Source organism: Barbus barbus (assembly GCF_936440315.1).
Source record: "Barbus barbus genome assembly, chromosome: 27".
NCBI classification, from domain to species: Eukaryota; Metazoa; Chordata; class Actinopteri; order Cypriniformes; family Cyprinidae; genus Barbus; species Barbus barbus.
Window position 1 is genome coordinate 9,778,923 of NC_136755.1, and position 20,411 is coordinate 9,799,333.

Consider the following 20,411-nt stretch of genomic DNA (forward strand, 5'->3'; position numbering starts at 1 on the left):
TCTGCTGCATATGTCTTGGTGCCAGAAACCACATGCCCATTTGTACAGGTGCATCTCAATAAATTAGAATGTTGTGTAAAAGTTAATCTATTTTAGTAATTCAACCCAAATTGTGAAACTTGTGTATTAAATAAATTCAATGCACACAGACTGAAGTAGCTTAAGTCTTTGGTTCTTTTTAATTGTGATGATTTAGACTCACATTTAACAAAAACCCACCAATTCACTATCTCAACAAATTAGAATACTTCATAAGACCAATAAAAAAAAACATTTTTAGTGAATTGTTGGCCTTCTGGGAAGTGTTAATTTACTGTATATGTACTCAATACTTGGTAGGGGCTCCTTTTGCTTTAATTACTGCCTCAATTCGGCGTGGCATGGAGGTGATCAGTTTGTGGCTCTGCTGAGGTGGTATGGAAGCCCAGGTTGCTTTGATAGCGGCCTTCAGGTCATCTGCAGTGTTGGATCTGGTGTCTCTCATCTTTCTCTTGACAATACCCCATAAATTCTCTTTCATCTGAAAAGAGGACTTTGGATCACTGAGCAACAGTCCAGTTCTTTCTCTCCACAGCCCAGGTAAGACGCTTCTGACGTTGTCTCTGGTTCAGAAGTGGCTTGGTAGCCCTTTTCCTGAAGACGTCTGAGCGTGGTGACTCTTGATGCACTGACCCCAGCTTCAGTCCACTCCTTGTGGAGCTCTCACAAGTGTTTGAATCAGCTTTGCTTGACAGTATTCTCAAGCTTGCAGTCAACCCTGTTGCTTGTGCACCTTTTCCTACCCAAATTCTTCCTTCCAGTCAACTTTGCATTTAATATGCTTTGATACAGCACTCTGTGAACAGCCACACCTTTCAGTAACGACCCTCTGTGACTTACAATCTTTGTGGAGGGCGTCAATGTTCATCTTCTGGATCACTGCCAAGTCAGCAGTCTTCTCCATTATTGTGGCTTCAAAGAACAAGAGATGCCCAGAATTTATACTGTAGGGATGGTAATTTATTGAAACTCAAATGTAAATATTCTAATATTTTGAGATACTGATTTTTGACTTTCAGGAGCTGTAAGCTCTAATCATCAAAAAAAAAAAAAAAAAAAAAAAAACTTTTGAAATGTTTTACTTTACATGCAATGAATCAGAATCAGAAAATTGGGTGTTGGTTCCATCTTCAGCATCTGAACTGAGTCAGCCTGTTACATCCACTATTTGAGAATAGCATAAATGCTTTAGTGTACTATATTAATACTGACTTGCAACTTTGAAACAACTGCAACTTAAACTTGAAAATGAATAAACTGACAAAGGATTTCAAATAGATGACCTGCTTCTTATTTCCCTTTTTTTAATCACTGTTGACCATTTTGTATCTGCACTCCATACAGGCCTTTCCAACAGCATGTGTTTTACCAAAGAAAATCAGAAGTATTTGGGAAAAGCAAAGACAATTTAAAGCAATATAGGTCTACATTAAGCCACATTTCTATGTGAAAGTAATGCAACTTGGGAAAACTCACGAATGTCATAAAACATGTTTCTTTTCTTCTTAAACAGCTGTATTAATCACTCCTATATATTGACCAAAGTATGTTTACAAACCAGAAGGCGTTTTATCCTTTTATTTGTATCTGGACAAAAAAGAAAAAAAATGATTCTGAACAAATGTTTTTGTTTATGTATATGTTTGTGTGACATGTTCAGTTTGTGTGTTCGTCACTCATTCATATCGTCGGTAAAGTCAAGTCAGTCACAGTATGGGCAATTGTAGGCAGAGGAGGAAAAAAAAAAAAAAAAAAGATTTAAATAAATACATTTAAAAGGAAAGAAATTATCAAACCAGGCTACAATATCCACCTGGGCAAGTCTTAATATTGTGTATGAAAAGTACTTAAACATGTAGCATTGTAAACAGGTGAGTCAGCATTACTAGACACAGCCATATGCATCGGCTCCAGGTTTGGAAGAGACAAAAGTCTCCAAATGTCAACATCTACAAGATCTAGGACGGAAGACCATAAAGACCCAATTTTACATATTTGTGGCCTTTTGTAAATATTTTTGTTTTCTGCACTTCTCAGAAGTTATTTTAAGGAGCAAAGAGCAATGCAAGGACTGCAACTTTAAACTGCCAATATAACAATAACCGTTAAATTTCTGGTTTAATTGTAGTTCACAGAGATACACGGATCATATGACACCCAGTTTTGTTTCGTTTAAAAAAAAAAAATCTTTTGGCTTCTTAAAGTGAATGTCCTTAAATGAGAACAAAACATCTACGAAAGAGGCCTGAAGTGATTTGGATTTGCTGTAATTGTGCTACGGTTAGTTACACAGGGAAGTTAGACTTGAAACAACATTGGGTCTACATGGTCAGCTCGTACGCTCATAAACAAGACAAACACACACACACAAACTCAACGAGGGCAAGTAAAGAATTTACAGAGTTTCTCCTTCAATCGTTAGCAATTGTTCTCACTTCCTCTATGCCAACAGAACATCCAAAAGGAACACAAGCTAAGCAAACAGTACACACTGAGACAGTATTTCAACATTGCATTGGCCTTGGTTAATATTAATTAATCCAGCACAATAAATTATGCATTTTTTTCTTTATACCTTTGAGTTTACCAATTTGGTGTACAAATAGCAGACCATCACATCTCTACTGAAACTGTGGCAGACAATGTAACCTCTAATTTGTAAGATAAGAAAATAGAGCAGCAGTATTTGCACAACATATGTGCACATTCAAGTAAAAAAAAAAAAAGACATTGATACGCATCAGCCTCTTGTCTTTGTTGGTCTGATTGGCACTTTTGTGAATAGGAGTGCATTTCCATTAAGAGATCATTTCCTTGCATTTTTTGATCAACACACCCGTGGTCTTGCAGACCATTAGATATATTTTAATAAGCATAGTTTACTTCCCTTCCCCCTAATCATTTCTGTCTATTTTACTATTTCTCTGATGTGTATGGAAATCTGGATGACTGCAGCATCCTCAATCTGAGATGGACTTCCTGTAAATGCAGCAAATCTTATCTAATATCACACAGAACTAGGATTTGAACCGATTTAAAGTTGATACTGTTGTCAAAGAACATCAGATCGTGGAGAGGTATATTTTCAGAGAGTTAAATTCAAGTCTCGATTTCAAAAAGGTTCTTGAACCAGAATTAGTATGGAAACCTCCTTTCGGTTATGAGTTCTGATCAGGAATCGCATCAGATTGACATTTATAGAAGGAAAAGGCTTCTAGATACTAGTCAACACAGGTCAAACACAGGATGCTGATATAACACATCCGTCGGTCAACGTCTCGTTATGTTTTCATAGATACAGGCCCGTCCTAAATCAAATGACCCCTAGCATTCACTCAGAGAAGCACCCTTCGGTCAGTGTACTATGGAGGTAGAGGAAAAATGCTTCCATAATGGCATGAAAAGTTTACTCACAGTTTTTAAAGTAAACCACAGTAAGTTTCGTATGGGGCAAGATGTTAATATTCAAACTTTGCATTCAATCCACAGCAGTCCAACATCTAACCAAGGTGTGTTTAACTTTTAGTGCATTCACTCAAAAAGTGCCAAACGGTGGAACAAATCAACATGAACGTACTTGCATACGCAGAAAAAAAATTATGGAAGTCATTTCCCCTCTGTTTTATGCTATTCTGTTTGTGTACATGTTTATGAAGTGTATGCATGTGTGCAAGGTGTGTGCAAATAGAACATATCTATCTATATATATAGATTTTTTTTTGCCCATATATTTCATTACTTGAAGTATTCCTTACCATACCTACAGCACCTGCAAAACTACAGAAACCGGAACTACTCAATCTAATGAGTGCAAGCTAATTGTTGAACGAAGATCTGGCAAGGGATACAAAATGATTGTTGAACACCATGCAAAACCCCAACATGCACATACTGAGGGCTGCGCTGAACAAACACCTCGAACCACTCAGAATTACTATGCGCCAATTAATGACAAGAAAAACAGAGCAGAATTAAGACTCCATCATGTGCATCAATCCGGCCCTCAGATGTGTGCATTTCCACCAGATCACATTTCAAAGTTAAAGCCTTTTGATCAAAAGAAGAGTTATTCATAACACTGCACACCACGAACATCCTACAACTAGATATTTCACCTCTGACTGGTTTAAAAAAAAAAAAAAGAAAAAAGAAAACTGGGCATTATCTTTACTAAATGGGCTCTTTGGGCCCCACTTTTCCAGTCATTGTCTTTAAACAGTAATGACTTTGTTAGGATACTCTTTTCCTAAAATACCTGGATTATTTCAACACCACCCACCACCATCACGTCAAATAGACTCTACATAAACTCCACACCCAGCATGGTCTGAAATGATGAATACTAATAATAAGAGAAATGAAACCGCTTCACAAAGGCTTTGAAGAGTGCTTAAACCCTCATGAAACACATCTGCAGATATTACGGTAGAGTTTAGTTTATAAAGCACGGCCATATCAAACACAACCAGGCTTGTTTAATTACCAGGATATGAATAATGAACCAAAAAAAAAGGAATTCTATAACCGCAAAACAAACCAGGATCAAAAGAATAAGATGAAGATCTGGATTTTCTGATTTTAAATAAATGAGAAAACAATTCTCTCATCTTTCAGTGAAAGGGGAGAACTGTAGCATACCTCCCCTTAAAAACAAAAGGACACAGCTCCACGATTTCTACCTGAGGGGGATGATTATATAGCTGCATCACTGAGGGGGGGGAATTAAAGAAACTAAAATCCAGCTCTCTTGTGTGTGACAGGGCAGTGGATATGTTCCCCCATGTGAGACACACCTCAGTGTCTAAATAAATCAGTCTGGGTCATGGGTCGAAATTTGGTTCACGGTATTGGGTGCAGGGATGGGTGTAAAGGTAAGGGGCAGCCGGGAAGTGTCAGAAGGCTGGTTATAGCTGGAAGCCCTCCATGGGGGCCTCCTGCTGCGGGAAAAGAAACTGCTGCTGGTTCTCATCCACCTGTGGTGCCAGATTGGCATCCTCTTCCTCTACTCCAAAATAGTGCTCGATGAGGTCAAAGGCTTTCTGGTATATCTCCTGATTTTCATGACTCTGTAGGAACTCGATTTTGTCCAACCCTGACAGAGAGAGAAAGAGAGTGAGCGTTTACATAAAAAATAAAAAAAACACTTATTCACACTAAAGTGATCAAAAGTTTACATTGATAAATAGTAGGTTCAAAAGAACAGCATTTATTTGAAATAGATTTTTTAAATCTTGTTAAACATTAATATAGTTTTTATTTATTTTTTAAAAATCACACCCCTCCCTGCATCATATTTGCTGAACGAAATACAATATTTCTTAATTTTGGGGTGCCGATTCAAAAAATGGTGCCGGTTTTCTACAAGATACGTGCATTTCTTAGCATTTTTGCTTTCAACAATCATTTGTAAGGTGAAGAAGTCTTGCCTTATCCCTTAAACCAGCTGAAAAGCTGCCACAAAGACGAAGTGACAGAAAATGACAGATTTTGTGAAAAAAGCTTATACATTTACAAACTTTTGTTTATAGAGTTGACATCCAACTACTTGAACCTGAAACACACATACATTTTTTGTGATTTCAAATTTTATTTTATTTTTTTAAGAAAAACTGTGATGCAAAGTTTTATTAATTTTGAACTCAGCAACTTGAAATCTTATTAAGCATATTTATTAGCAATATTAAGCATATCAGCACCTTTCTTTTTTCAAGATGCAGGGGCTGTGTAATAAATGATTCTTAACTGACCCATCTACAACAGACTGATTTTTTGCCATTTCTCATCATATTTTTGATATGATGTCTCTGAAAATACATACATGCAATTGTAGCATAAAATTGATGTTTTGATTAATATAATGTTACCATAGGCTTCCTCTATCAGACTGCAGTAAGGGTTAAGGCTGCTGCCGTTTTGTTTGGCCTCCTGCTCGCCCAGTCTGAGAATGTTCTCCAGACCATTCAGAGCCACCAGGACGATCTTGGAGTCCATCACAGTCAACAGATCACAGAGAGGTTTAATGCAGCCCAAATTCACCAGATACCTACAGAAAAAAAAACAGATGCGGGATTTAATAAGCAGCAACGCGTGTCATCATATTCAGTCTTAATTCAATAGGAAAAACCACAATCCAAATAACATTGTGCTTGGAATACTGCCCTCGAAAATTAAGTCCAATGGCTGCTTTATTTTTGGCACAGAAAATCATGTATTCCCCCTTCTGCTGCTTTGTTATTCGTGGAATGAATCAATTTGTAAAACTAGACACGCACCAGTACGACTGGGACAATATTTGTCCTTCAGCACTTAATTTCTCCGAAAATAAACATCATAATTTAATTTCCCTCAATACAAATAACTGAAGATGAGGGAATTTATATTTGGCAAGCCATACCCATCAAATGGCTGTGTAACAGAATCTGCATTTCAGATTTAGACACACATTTAGATTTAGACAATGATGCCATGAGCACGAGCCAAACATCCCAAGGTCAGCAAGTGAACATCAACATTAGGCTAGCAACTGGCACCAGTTTCCTTTCTTGTTCACTGATTCTAGAAAACATTTAAGCAATGTGAAACGTGAAAGGACAGGAAAGCAAAATCTATTTTTATTACAGCCAAACTTATCTTTCAGTCTAAAAGTAGACTAAGAAACATCATAAAGGATCAAGTAAAATTCCTTGAGCACAATCCAAAAGTAAAGCATACTCATAACACATCAATAACAACGTCAAGTCCACACTTATGTAACACTCGAGTTAAAAATGTCTCGTACATTATAAATACGATTAGATGAGATCTTAGATGGTAAGTTGTTCCTACACTTATGCCAAAGGAAGCACTCTTTAAGTACACATTATAGGCTGATATATTTAATGAAGCACTGTTTTGGCTGCTGCAAAATACCTATTAAAGTGTAAAAAAAAAGTGTATGTCTGATAAAAACTGAAGCCATTTGCTGTAAGTGTGCATAGTAATAAACACTTTAAGCACACTGCTACTTCCAGACAGTGTGATCTCACTAGATGGCATGAAAACCATACTGCAATTCAATCTGGATAAACACATCACAAGTGTTTATCCCTGGTGATCAAGACAACTACTCCTATATTAGCGCTTGAGTTGTGCCCTGTTGAAAGTAGTTCTTGTTGGCCAGACGAGGACTGGGAGAGCACTTTAAATGGGCTATCATGCTAAACTTAAACTATCTTGAGAATTTGTTTCTGAGGTTAGCTCAGAATGAGAGTAAAGCATTACTTTCCATCAACCAATGGCATCATGTGACTTGGCTGTCTGTCTCGAAAACACAGACATATTGACAATCAGTAGGATGTAAACAGGATGTTAACAGAGAGACGGGACAAACTGAAGACGAACACAAGTACAAGAGCACAGACACGCCAGCACAGAAAATACTGTAGCAGGCAGAACAAGAAAATTCTAAATATTGAATTGGGGGTGGAGGTTTATATGAATGCATCTCTGAAAGTAAATGACTGTCCAGAAAATTTTAGAATGGCATTTACCAGCATGTAATGCCTATTAAAGTTGCATTTATAAGCTCAGCTGCTTTGTGTTCAGCTTTAACCAAGGAAAAGCTATAGATTCTGTTCCATAAGTGCCACCTACTGTTAGAGAGCGATTCATTTAGCCCATCTGCTGTGTTGTTTTTTTGTGCAGTTGTTTTATGTAGCATAATTTCACAACGCTAAAATCAGACAACTCAGACACATTCGTAAAACAACTGCTTATGCTAAATGCATGTAGCATCTTTGTTTGGATCATGGCTAAAATTAAATGTTTGCTTCTAATTTCGAATGGCTTCAGATGCCAATTTGGCGTGTAATAGAGCAATAAATATAGTTCATGTACTCTTTTGTTCTTTGTTGTCTCCTGCTTAGCAATTGGGGCTACTCGCCTGCTGACTGGTACACGAAAGCAGGAGCACATCACCCCTGTTCTCGCTTCTCTTCACTGGTTACCCGTCCATTTGCAGTGGCGGCAACAAACCTCTGGAATAGCTTGCCCCTTTACATTAGACAGGCTCAAACACTTGCTGTTTTTAAATCTAGCCTAAAAACTTATTTTTATAGTCTGGCATTTGACGCTGTGTGAGAGCTGCTTCCTTTTATGGTTTTATTGTCTTTTTTTATTGTTATTGGCTGTATCATTGATATTTTTATTCTTCTATGCGTGTACAGCACTTTGATAAACACCTGTTGTTTTTTATAAAAGTGCTTTATAAATAAACTTTGACTTGACTTAGCAATTGGTATCAGCCCATTCACAAATTAAAAATAAATAAATAAAAATAGGAAATCAGGATTAGCCATAAAAATAAAATAAAATATGACCAGTGCATCCTTAGTAAATATGAATGCAAAGCCAAATGTAGGCTTACAATTAGGTCTATGAAAAATCAGAGGGTAAATAAAGAAAAAGGAAACATCTACTTTAAAAGTATTCTTAGATTTTTCATTCAGTTTTGAAAAATGTTTATACCATATATAAAATATTTTAACTAAATTACTCTAAAATGTCATGTGGTATAACCATCAATTAAAAAGTAACAACATATTTTCCTTACTGAATATTGATACAATTTTTTTTTTATACTTCCAAGGAAAAAGGTACTTTTTATAATTCTCTGGGAAGTCGCACCACATGACATTTCACTGACTGAGCTAAACTGGCCTTGTCATAAAGGCAAATTATCTAATTTTAAGAGATTAATTAACCTTTACACACAGTGATACAGGTCTGCAGGGGTCTTCTCTATTATATCAGTTCATATATTGCTATTGGATCTGCATGTATTGGCGTTTAGCTCGCCAAAAATGAGCTCCATGTCAATGAGTTGATTCACAAAGTGATGGCAAATGATACGGCAGTCTTTGTGACACTTTAGTCAGAAGTCTGAATGCTTAAAGGTGGGGTAAGCGATTTCTGGAAGCCAATGTTGATATTTGAAATCACTCACTCAACAACGATATTTGTTACTCACATATCGAGAAGAACCAAAGCAACCTCGGCGTCCGATCGCAGGCCTTCCGCTCCTTGAGTTCTTTCCAGCGCTGGTAAGCTGATCCGATATTTACACGGGTCCTACTTCTTTCCTTATCGTTCCGCAGACATTTTCCTCTTTTGTTTTTTTATTCGCCATCTCTATCTTCAGCTGTTCACTGAACGCTCTCTCCTCCATATCATGAGTAGACACGCCCCTTACTGCTGATTGGCTACAAGTTTGTTTTGGTACTCGGCCCCAACTCAGTTTTCTAAAGCATTTTTGAAAAATTACATACCCCACCTTTAAGATGCTTAAAACAAGACGTTTGAAAGCCCATGCTGAGCGCTCACCTGATCTGCTCGGGTGTGCCACCTGACGTGGCATTAGTGATCGCCCACGCCGCCTCCTTCCTGGTGCGGAATTCTGCTTTCTGTAGGATATCTATCAAGACTGGGAAGATGTTTGCATCTATTACGGCCTGTAGAAGATGATGATGACAGGTGAGAAAAATAACAGAAGATTAAAGTCATCCTTAAATCCAAAAATAAATCCTAAGTAGACACTACAAACAAATTCACTCCTTTGAAGGTTTGAGGCCACAGCCGTGTAACCCTGCCGCACATGATAAACGAGCAGAGCCCTGCGAGTGTGCCTCTGAGTAGCAAATGTGGAGTGTGGGTCATGGTGTACCTGAATCTGCGCTCTGTTTCCCGCTGTGATGTTGGAGATGGTCCAGCAGGCCTCCTTCCTGATGGATTCCTTGGCGCTACTGAACAGGTGCAGGAGGCAGGGGAGAGCTGAGCAGTTCAACACCACCTAGGGCAGAAAGAATAGGAGCATAAGGAGACCATCCATCTCCTGTTCGAAACCAGAGATAATCATACATGAAGACGAATAAACAGATCAGCTCACACACAAACACACCTGTGTCTGAATGTCATCTCCTGTTACAATGTTTCCAACGGCCCTCAGAGCAGGAGAGGCCACCTTGTAATCGGTGTGCCTGCAAGAAAAGAGGAAACTGGTCATCCATCACGACCAATACTGCTCAACCTTTATGACTCAAAAGGTCCCCTGTTGTCCAACACAATATTTGAAAGGCCCCCTGATATAGACCTTAGTCAGGGTAGAGCCATAATTATTTTTTGACAGGAATGAAAACGAGACTGTGAGGGATAGAAGTACAGAGCGTTCAATAGATTGCTTGGTTGTTTAAAAACATACCGATTGTTCAGCTGAAAAAACTCCTTTCTGAAAACCTTCAAGTAGACAAAAACTCCCTAAATCGGTTTTGAAAGTTGTTAAAATTGCACGATTTTATACAGTGTATGCCACTGTAAAAACTGCAAGTCTGTCCCTCACAGGTTCGTTTTCATTCATTTTAAATTAAATATGGCATGTAACCTGATTAATGTTTATAGATATTTTCTGTACTGCTGCCATTTTCAAACTTAGAGGATTAACATATAAAATTAATGAACCATGACTCATTTTTGGATTCCAGTAGTTTGAAGAATATTTTTCAATAAAAACAATTCATTGTAAGTAAAATAAAATTCAGTATAATCTTGATTGTATCTGTTGTTTTGTCTAGCACTTCAACTCAGAGTAGTGTCTGATTATTTTAGTACATTAATAATAATAATAATAATAATAATAATAATAATAATATAGCCTGCGGATCCCTTGGATGTTTTCTGAGAAAGACTGATTAGGTAAAGCTCAAACAAATAATAATAAAAAAAAAAAATGTGTTGATACATATCCTGCAATCTGAGTTTTAAAAACAAGTTAAATCAAAACAGATCCTATTTAAAGTTTGGATTTGGAATATACTGCACGCAAGTCTGCACGCAAATTTATTGTTTTTGGTCACAAAAATGCTTTTGCTGTATGGAAAAATGATTGGCATGAATCATTTTAAAAACATCTGTTTGAGTTTCCCAGAAGTAGTCTTGTCATACTTTCCATCTTCATTATAAATGTGGTGGATTTAGACAAGTCCACATTTTTAGTTATGTCCTGCTGAATATTCAGTTTCACTTTGAAATATGCCATTATGGCACTTAAATGTTCCATAAAACCAGTTTCAATATGACCTAGAAATGACAATGTGGCTGACTCACATGAGCAGCTCCACCAGCCTCCTGCAGACCCCCGAATCAATAACTGCCTGGATCTTCTCATTGGGCCCATCGGAGAGATAGGACAAAGCCCAACAGGCATCAGCCAGCAGGTCTGAATCACTGCTGAACAAGAGACGGGACAGCACAGGCAGGCATGGAGACACCTACAAGAGCAAAAGACAGCTTTCAATATGAAGTTTGTGGAATATGTAAATGGAATTTATGTCTAGAATGATGTATATAAGAAAAATATAAAAAATAAAAAATGCACAATGACATGACTGAGACGTGTGTAAACACTTCTTTCATTTGATAAGTAATATTTGAAATATTACTTAAATGTACACTACTGTTTCAAATCTTGGGCTTGGTAAGATCTTTTAAATGATTTTCAAAGGTTTATTTTTAATAAAAAGCAGGTCACAAATTATTTGAATTTGATCAAAAATATTGTAAAAACAATAATATTGGGAAATATTTTTACAATTTAAAACCACTGTCTTCTATTTGAACAATCTTTTTGATCATAATCTTCTTAATTTGCAACTTATTCCTGTAATGACAAAGCTATATTTTCAGCAGCCATTACTCCTGTCTTCATTGTCATATGAGACACAGACTTATGACACACAAAGCCCTTCAGAAATCATTCTAATATACATGTTGTTATACATGTTGTACTGCATATTATTTTGTGATGCATTTTTTCCAGGACCATTTAGTGAAAATAAAATTATTAAAAGTAAAAAGTTAAACAAAAAAAAAAATAATGAAATATTTCTATATATATAGATTGTATATATAAAAATATTTTCTCTGGATATTTTCACGATATCTTCCATGTATTTTTTCATTAAAAAGGTTTTATAAAATAAGAGTGCATTTAATTGATCAAAAGATACAGTAAATACATTTATTTCTTTATAAAAAAAAAACGATTGAACCTGCATTCAAGTCAGTTAAGCATTTCATAGTAGGGTGTTTTGGGTAGTTGCCAGAGTGTAATGGCTGGTTGCTAGGGCACTATTACTTTGTAGCTCAAGTTAAACAAGCTCACCCTAAGCCTAGAGGATATACTGCAGATTAGGGCTGCACGATAAATCGAAATGAAATCGAAATCGCGATTAGACAGAAGCTGCGATTGTCATGCGTATCTTTCAGAGAAGCACGGTAGAGGTTTTTTTAGTCCTGCTCCTGTGAGGTTATATCCCGCACCCACCCACTCCCACTCCCACTATATATTCACTCTTTGTTCACCCACTGTCCGATTAGAATATTTTTTTTCCCGACCCGACTGTTCCCGCTAAATATAGATCTCCTTTCCAGAATCTAACATTTACATTTCCGCTACTAAAAGAAAGAGAGATAGGCTAACAAATAAAAGTGTAGTCTGCACAAAACTGTATATATTTTATTCATCTGGTCAAGATTCTTGAGTTTATTGACAGCAAAATGTTAAACGGATTTTGTGTGAAAAAGTGTCACAGAGAAAATAAAAATAAAGAATACAAATTTTGTACAACATTTTTATGTCTTGTCAGGATACAATTCATTTAACATTTACAACACAATAGGAAAAAGTATAGCAGACAAAAATAAATTAGGGTCGAACAAAACACTACATTCGTTTAACATCTTGCTGTTAACAGTAGGAAAAGTGTCACAGAGAAAAATAAATAAGACATTTGAAGAATATTTTTCAATAAAAACAATTAATTGTAAGTAAAATAAAATTCAGTATAATCTTGATTTCATCTGTCGTTTTGTTTAGCACTTCACTTCAAAGCACTTCGTCCTGAGCGCAGGCTGTACTGGTGGTCAATAAGAATAAAGCGCAGATATGCTGTTCTGAAAGGACGTCGGGAACAGGATATTGTTAGACCGCCTGCTACCGTTCAAATAACACCAGATTTACGACCGCTACCGCGTTTTATTCAGGAATTTAATCCCGCGTCGCAAGAAAACTGGTCTGGTCCTGCGGCTCCTGCGGGACAGCCACAGGAATGCAGACCTCTAAGCACGGTTCTGTGATAAGCAGTAAATCTCCATCCGAAGGCCAGAGAGCGCTCTCAAGCGGAAACTCCAAATACACCCCAAAGAAGAAACACAGGAAATGCCTATAGCCGTTATTGAATAAACAGAAGATTTAACTGTTTTCATTGATTCAACGTGACTAAAACACACAACTACAACAATGTTTTATCTGAGTTCTTGTTACAGTAATTTTCATTATAATAAAAGTATATTTATAATGCAATGCCTTTATCAGTGCTTAGAATACTATGAAATGCTGCGCTCCTTATTCTGTGTTAAGAAGCCACATCATCAACACTCGACTGACGTAATGAAGTGAGTTTGGAGTAAAAACATTAAGTGTGACATTTTCACATGCTTTCAGACGGAGCAGCATTTACTACACAGAGCCTTAGTTCACTGAGAAGCTACGCAAACAGCTGTCATTATCATGAACACTTTCTTCAATTTCATAAATCGCACAATAATATAGTCTGCAATTTTTTTTTTTTTTTTACGTAACCTGTCAGTACTACCTCTGTGTAGTAAATGCTGCTCCATCTGAAAGCAGGTGATGGAGATTTACTGCGGATTACAGAACTGGCTTTACTGACAAAATGCGCATGGAAATCGCTTTTGATTTAATTGTGCAGCCCTACTGCAGATAGTGTATAAAGAGTGGCATTGCTGTACATTTATTTATCTATTTTAATATCACCTTGGTACCCAATTTGCTTGTACCTGTGACATCTGTCATCTGTCTGATGTTGCGTTGCACTACACAACATCAGAAAGATCAGGCCCTTTCTGACAGAGCATGCTGCGCAACTTCTTGTCCAGGCCCTTGTTGTTTCTAGACTGGACTACTGCAATGCTCTTCTGGCGGGTCTGCCATCAAACACAATCAAACCTCTACAAATGATTCAGAATGCAGCAGCACGACTGATCTTCAACGAGCCCAAAAGAGCGCATGTTACACCTCTCTTCATCTCCTTGCACTGGCTACCAGTGGCAGCTCGCATCAAGTTCAAGACACTGATGCTTGCGTACAGAACTACCACAGGCTCAGCACCCTCCTACTTCCACTCACTATTACGAACCTACATCCCCTCCAGAAGTCTGAGATCTGCTAGTGAGCGACGCCTTGTGGTACCATCACAGAGAGGCTCAAAATCACTCTCCAGAACATTCTCGTTCACCATTCCTGGCTGGTGGAATAATCTTCCCACCCCTATCCGGAATTCTGGATCCCTGTCAATCTTCAAGCAACAACTGAAAACTCATCCCTTTCGGCAGTACTTGACTTCATCCTAAACTCAAAAAAAAAAAAAAACCTTTCCCTCTATCTTTCTCTCCGCTTACTAGCTTGTACTTATTTGAACAATGACAGACTTGGTGTTATGAGCACTTCCTCTGTCTGATTGCCTCTTCAAGATGAATCGCTTTTTGTATTCCCCAATTGTAAGTCACTTTGGATAAAAGCGTCTGCCAAATGACTAAATGTAAATGTAAAGCGTTAAGTGCCTTCTTAAACATAAGGAAAATAAGAGTGTTGTCAAGGGACAGATAAGCATTACAGACCTTCTCAAAGTCTGGGGGTGGACTTTTGCCTCTGCAGAGGTTGGACAAGGCCCACACAGCATTCCTGGTCATTGTGAGACGAGTCGATTTGGTCAGCAGCCTGGGGATGAAAAATTATCATTAAGGAAACAATCAATCCTTATCTTCAGCAAAAAAGTTTGTTTCTTCTGCAAAAGATGATAAATTCACTGCTATATAAGATAAATACCAGTACTGTGGCCTCATGTAAGGTGAACAGAAAAACCGAGCACTCACATTAGTAGAGGAGGAAGGATATTACAGTTTAGCACATAATCTCTGCACACAGCGCTGTCTCCCGCAATGTTCCCCAAAGCCCAAACAGCCTGTCAAATGAAGATTCATTAACATACCCACAAGGGATTTATACTGGTTTAGCACAAACAAAACAAGGTGACTTATCCCTTGCAGCTTTATAAACTTGTACCTGCTCCTGCACATCTTCAAACTCTGAGTTGAGAAGCTCGATAAAGACAGGTACGGCACCAGCCTCGATCACAAACTTTGTCTGCTGAGATGTTCCAGATGCGATGTTGGTCAGTGCCCAAGCGGCCTCAAACTGAGGGGAAAAAAGCACACACTTTCAAGGATCTGACTTTAGAACTGGAAAAAGTAGTTTAGCTTTATTTCATCACATCTCACCTGTAATGTGCAATTTGTACTTTTCTGAAGGAACTCAACAAATCTATTCACAACTCCTGGTGTGCTTATCACCTCGTCAATAGGAGGGTTTGGTTCTGAACAACACAAAGATTGATTTATTACAACCCATCCACGCTTCTAGGCAGCTCCAGACATGTGTTTGTGTCAGATACCTTTGGAAAGTAGTTTTCTGAACCTCTGTGTTGTGTCTAGTTGTAGTTCAGGATCTTCAGAGAAAAGTATTTCAACCATGTCTCTTGTAATTACTCCATCCTAAAAAAAAAAAAAAAAAAACATAGGACTTGGTCTATGACTGTAATTTGTTTTCGGCCCAGGTTTGCACCTCTGAGAAGTTCAAACCAATAGCGCTTATTGAATTAAGGGGTCATAATGCACTACTAACAACAGTCCCAGTGTTACCTCTGCCTGTAAGTGACATAACGGGAGAAGGCAAACTATGCATTTGGGTTTGAACTCACTGGGGCTGAGGTGGAGGAGATGTAGGAATCCATTAGTGGACTGTCAAACATCCCCCCTTCTTCACCAAGCAGCTCCACATTTCTCCTCTTAAACAGCTGCCAAGAGAAAGAGAGAGAATCAATGGTGCAAACTGCATCAATTGATGTGACAGTTAAAGTTAACATGAAACAGCATGCACAGACCATTTAACTTCTTTATTCTGTTGCAGTTTAAATTGCCTTCTGTTAGTCAATAAGAAAAGGTTGTAGTATGGGATAATACAAAATATTTCTATTGCAAATAAACTGAATTTATTATATTTTCAAGTTACCTTTAAAAGACAGTACGTGTTGTAGGGAACATGAAAAGAAAGAAAAGTGGATAGTCACCTGTTGCTCTCGTTTCTGTTTCCTCAGCTGAATGCCTTCCTCCTCCCTTCTCCGACGCATCTCCTCCAGGTTGAGTGCTTTGTTCTTGTAGCGGTTCATCCTGAAATTATCCTTCGCAGGACTTCCTGAAGGCTCTGCAGAACAGAACGAATCAGTAACGGTTTATAGACATCTCCAAAAACACAACGGATAATTCATAGTCTGCTTTGATCATAGATAAATCATGATAATCAACCTCCCAACCACCTTCTCGCTTCACACTATCCATCCTAAATAATGTACACGATTAGCATTTTTCAAATCTCCGGTCTCACTGATAAAACACGAGCAGTACAATCCAATGAAATGTTTTTTTTTGTCTACTTTAGATTGTGTGACATCACAGCTCAGATATTAGAGTTTCCCAAGAGCACTTAAAGACATTGTGCAGCTGAAATCACCAAAGCTTTTAATTAGAAGCAGGTGTCCACATAATCTTGGCCATGCCGTACATTTTTTATTGCATAATAAGTACATGACAGAACAAAGGCCTTTTTTTTCTTTACTATTTATTCATTAAAGAATCCTAAATAAAAATGTATTAAGGTCTCCGCAAAAATATGAGGCAGTGAAATTATTGATAACAGTAAGAAATGTTTCTTAAGCAGCAAATCAGCATATTATAATAATTTCTGAAGGATCGCGTCACAACGAAGACTGAAGTAATGATGCTGAAAATTCAGCTTTACCATCACAGGAATAAATTACATTTTGATATTTAATTAATTAAAACAGAAAACAGTTATTGTAAATTGTAACAATTTCACAATATTACTGTTTTTACTGTATTTTTGATCAAATAAATGAAGCCTTGGTGAACATAAGAGACTTAAACATTTTAAGTTTTACTTTTGAACGGTAGTGTATATAAACAATCTTTGTCTAAATAAGAATAAATATCTTGATTTGAAGTCTGCGAATTGGGATGCAGAGCCTGTTTTAAAACTGCCGATTAAACTGCTTAGTTCATATTTGTGTCAATGAGTTGCTAGTGAGGAAACGACGAGTGCAAGACCTGCACAGACTGTCCACGGTGGACAAATATGCTCATGTATTTGGGCATCTTGAGAGGAAAAACAAAATAGCTGTGACAATTTCAATTGGTGTGCCATCTGCAAGAGCGCACATGTCATCAGTAACGAGACGAACATGAATATGGAAGTGCATTAAACCCTTCCCTTCAAAACATAACAATGAATGTTGGAGAAATTGTTCAACAATCTCAGCAGCTATCTCCACCTTAATTACTCACTTTGGTCCGTTTGTGCTGAGCACAACACTCTTGAACAGAGCCACCCAGAGTCAGTGAGCAAAACCACTTTTAGTAAGGGTGTCTAAACGCTGTTTGCATGAGCAAGCAGCTAAAGCAGCCTGTCTCAGCATTTGTGCGGCACTGATCGCAGAGGAGGCTGCGAATGATGACTGGCTAATGTTGCTGAATGCACATCAGGGCACTAACAGACAAAGCGCCTGAGGGTACAGTTTCTGATCTTGGATCTGCTCCCATTGTTTCTGTATGATCTTATTGTACAGTGTCTCAAAGGAGGAAAATAACCCAAAATCAGCATTGGCACCATGTGAAGGCCTCCATAACCTTCAGTAAGTAAAGATCTGCAGTTCTGGGGCAGAGAACTACCACAAGTTTCAGCTTGACTGTTAGAAACCAGGCTTTCTGATGGGTGAGGTTTTGGGTGAGATGGGTGAGGCCTTCCTCCTAACTTATGGAAGGCTACATTCCAATTTATCTGCTCATGAACAATATTATAGGCCATGGCTTAAAGGAACAGATTGCCCAAAAAATGACGTGTCACCATTTACTGTTGTTCCAAACCAATATGGGAAGAACTTTTGAATAATCTACTACACTCAAATATTGAAGTCGGTAAGATGAAAAGTCTTATGCTCACCAAATCTGCATTAATTTGATCAAAAATTAGTAAAATTATTAATATTATCAAGTTATTACAACGTTAAATAACTGCTTTATATTTTATACATTTAAAAAATTATTCCTGTGATGCGAAGCTGAATTTTCACCATAAGTCTTATTAATATAGTGAAATTACAACAATTTAAAATAACTGCTTTCTATTTTTATATATTTTAAAATGTATTCATGTGATGCAAAGCTGAATTTTTACCATAATTACTCATTTTCTGTGTCATATGACCCTTCAGAAATCATTCTACTGTGCTGGTTTAAGAAACAATTTAGTTTAAATGTTGAAAATAGTTGTGCCGTTTTATTTTTTGTGGTAACTGCGATACATTTTCTTTTTCAGGATTATCTGATGTTCAAAAGAACATCATTTATCTGAAATAAAATCTCTTGCCACATTATACATGTCTTTACTGTTACTTATGATTACTTTAATCTTCACCGAAAAAAAAAAAATAATCTAAAAAGCAAAACCTGAACTTATGAATTGTAGAGTAACTGGTTGCGGTTTTCCACGTAACTAAAATAAATAGGGAACGGGAATTGGAGCTTTCAAAGGGGACACAAAATCAAGACCATATTTTTGCGTCATGAGCTAAACTTGAGAACTTGATCAATCAGATTCATAAATTAAATTCAGACCAAATCACAGGAAAAAAAGTGTTTTCATACATCGGGCATGCTAAGTAAAGCAATGACAGATGTCAAGATTTTCCGTGAACAACTAATTTTTTTGTTATTCTGGAGTATGACTGCCCCAGTTCACTTTCATTACATTAGGTTAAGCTCTCCATGGAAGAAAGACTCTGGAACAACATAAGGATGAGTAGGATGTTCATTTATGGATGAACTATCCCTTTAAGAAGAGAAAGAACTTCATAATGACTGTTCTACAAATTTAGATGAGATGACAACTTGACAAGCAAGCTGTGGCTCTACCCTACTCAAGCGCTCCATTACATAGTTGCCCATCACATGGGCCTCACAAATAGCAGTGAGGGCAGGGCCCCTGTCGCAGAACTATTTTAAAGAATCTGACCAGGACGTCCTGACTCAACCTCTTCCTCCCTTCAAATAGGCCATTCAATACTACTCTCTAAAGCTGAGGGTTCAAGTAATATTTAACAGACATGTACCATGAGTGAGGTTTTATTACTCCTCCTGACAACTTAACCAAGGGGTTACAAAAAGAAACAGCCCAATTACTACATTCGATGTGGTAAACTTTGAGTAAACACGTACGGATTTAAAACAGAAACTACCTAGCTCTCAGGCTGACTGGTCAACTCACTGACATTGGAGCCAAGTAATGGAGTAGTCTGTATAAATCCAATCAGGTGTCTACCTAAACAGCATTTATGGCCGTCGTTTATGTAGACAATGGCAGTTCACTAGGTTCTTCAACCTGTAATATCCGAGCATTTCCTCTTCGTCCACCGTGTAAACATGAAACGATTTCACATTGCTAAACATGACCAAGCGTTTAACCGGCAAAGACTCAAAGCCTCCTTCCACCTCAGTCAACATCCAATAAATCTCACAAGCGCCTGTTATAAAGGCGCTTTAGCTTCAAATATCTGTTCTGAGGCTCACTGGTAAACACATATGTCGAGTACAGGGATGTGCTAAGCTAACTGGCCCTTCAACTGACATGATGTAGCTTCTCTCGGCTTTTCCGCTACAGATTTGGTCCCTAAAGACCGCAAATAACAGAACTAACGCGTCAAAAAACAGTATAGGTTGAATACTTACCCATCGTGCTTTCTTTACGGATATACGATTTGATGATTGGTTATATCAACGCTGTAATCTCTCCCTGCCTTCCAGAATTTGCTCCTCACAAACAATATGTCGGTGATCTACGGAGAGCCGAAGGAGACAAACGTAATGACAGCGTTTCCAATTTGTGCTCTGAGCAAACGAGCAAAATGCGAGCCTATCGTTGTCAGAAGATAAACGGACACAATATTATATCGTTGTAATATTTTTATGTGATTTGCTACATAATTACAAATTAGGAAAATAATAAATAATATATGATATATGTACTAGGTTATAATAATATTTATCCCTGAAATATTCCATGGACTATTTTGCTAAATACGCTTGTCAGTACACAATATACAAATACTGTCAACAAAAATTGGCTGAAGCAT

The 20,411-nt window shown here is 37.5% G+C and overlaps 1 protein-coding gene across 1 annotated transcript; it reads right to left on the reverse strand.

Annotated features, from left to right (window-relative positions):
• Positions 1 to 1,602: 1,602 nt before the first annotated feature.
• Positions 1,603 to 20,168, reverse strand: LOC306847104 (importin subunit alpha-7-like). The gene is made up of 14 exons (XM_079380885.1): positions 20,008 to 20,168; positions 16,278 to 16,411; positions 15,909 to 16,004; positions 15,603 to 15,702; positions 15,430 to 15,524; positions 15,215 to 15,346; positions 15,025 to 15,113; positions 14,770 to 14,869; positions 11,176 to 11,339; positions 9,974 to 10,052; positions 9,740 to 9,865; positions 9,400 to 9,527; positions 5,904 to 6,082; positions 1,603 to 5,131 (listed from the first exon to the last, which is right to left on the reverse strand). Exons 1-14 carry the CDS (start codon positions 20,009 to 20,011, stop codon positions 4,944 to 4,946), a joined length of 1,614 nt encoding a protein of 537 aa, XP_079237011.1. The 5' UTR covers positions 20,012 to 20,168; the 3' UTR covers positions 1,603 to 4,943.
• Positions 20,169 to 20,411: the final 243 nt, after the last annotated feature.

Excerpts from the sequence above, each read along its gene's own strand:
- LOC306847104 (XM_079380885.1), bottom strand. Across the intron at positions 16,005-16,277 it reads AACAGAAACGAGAGCAACAG|CTGTTTAAGAGGAGAAATGT; the intron begins GTGACTATCCAC and ends TTCTCTTGGCAG. Across the intron at positions 15,347-15,429 it reads GTACAAATTGCACATTACAG|TTTGAGGCCGCTTGGGCACT; the intron begins GTGAGATGTGAT and ends TTTTCCCCTCAG.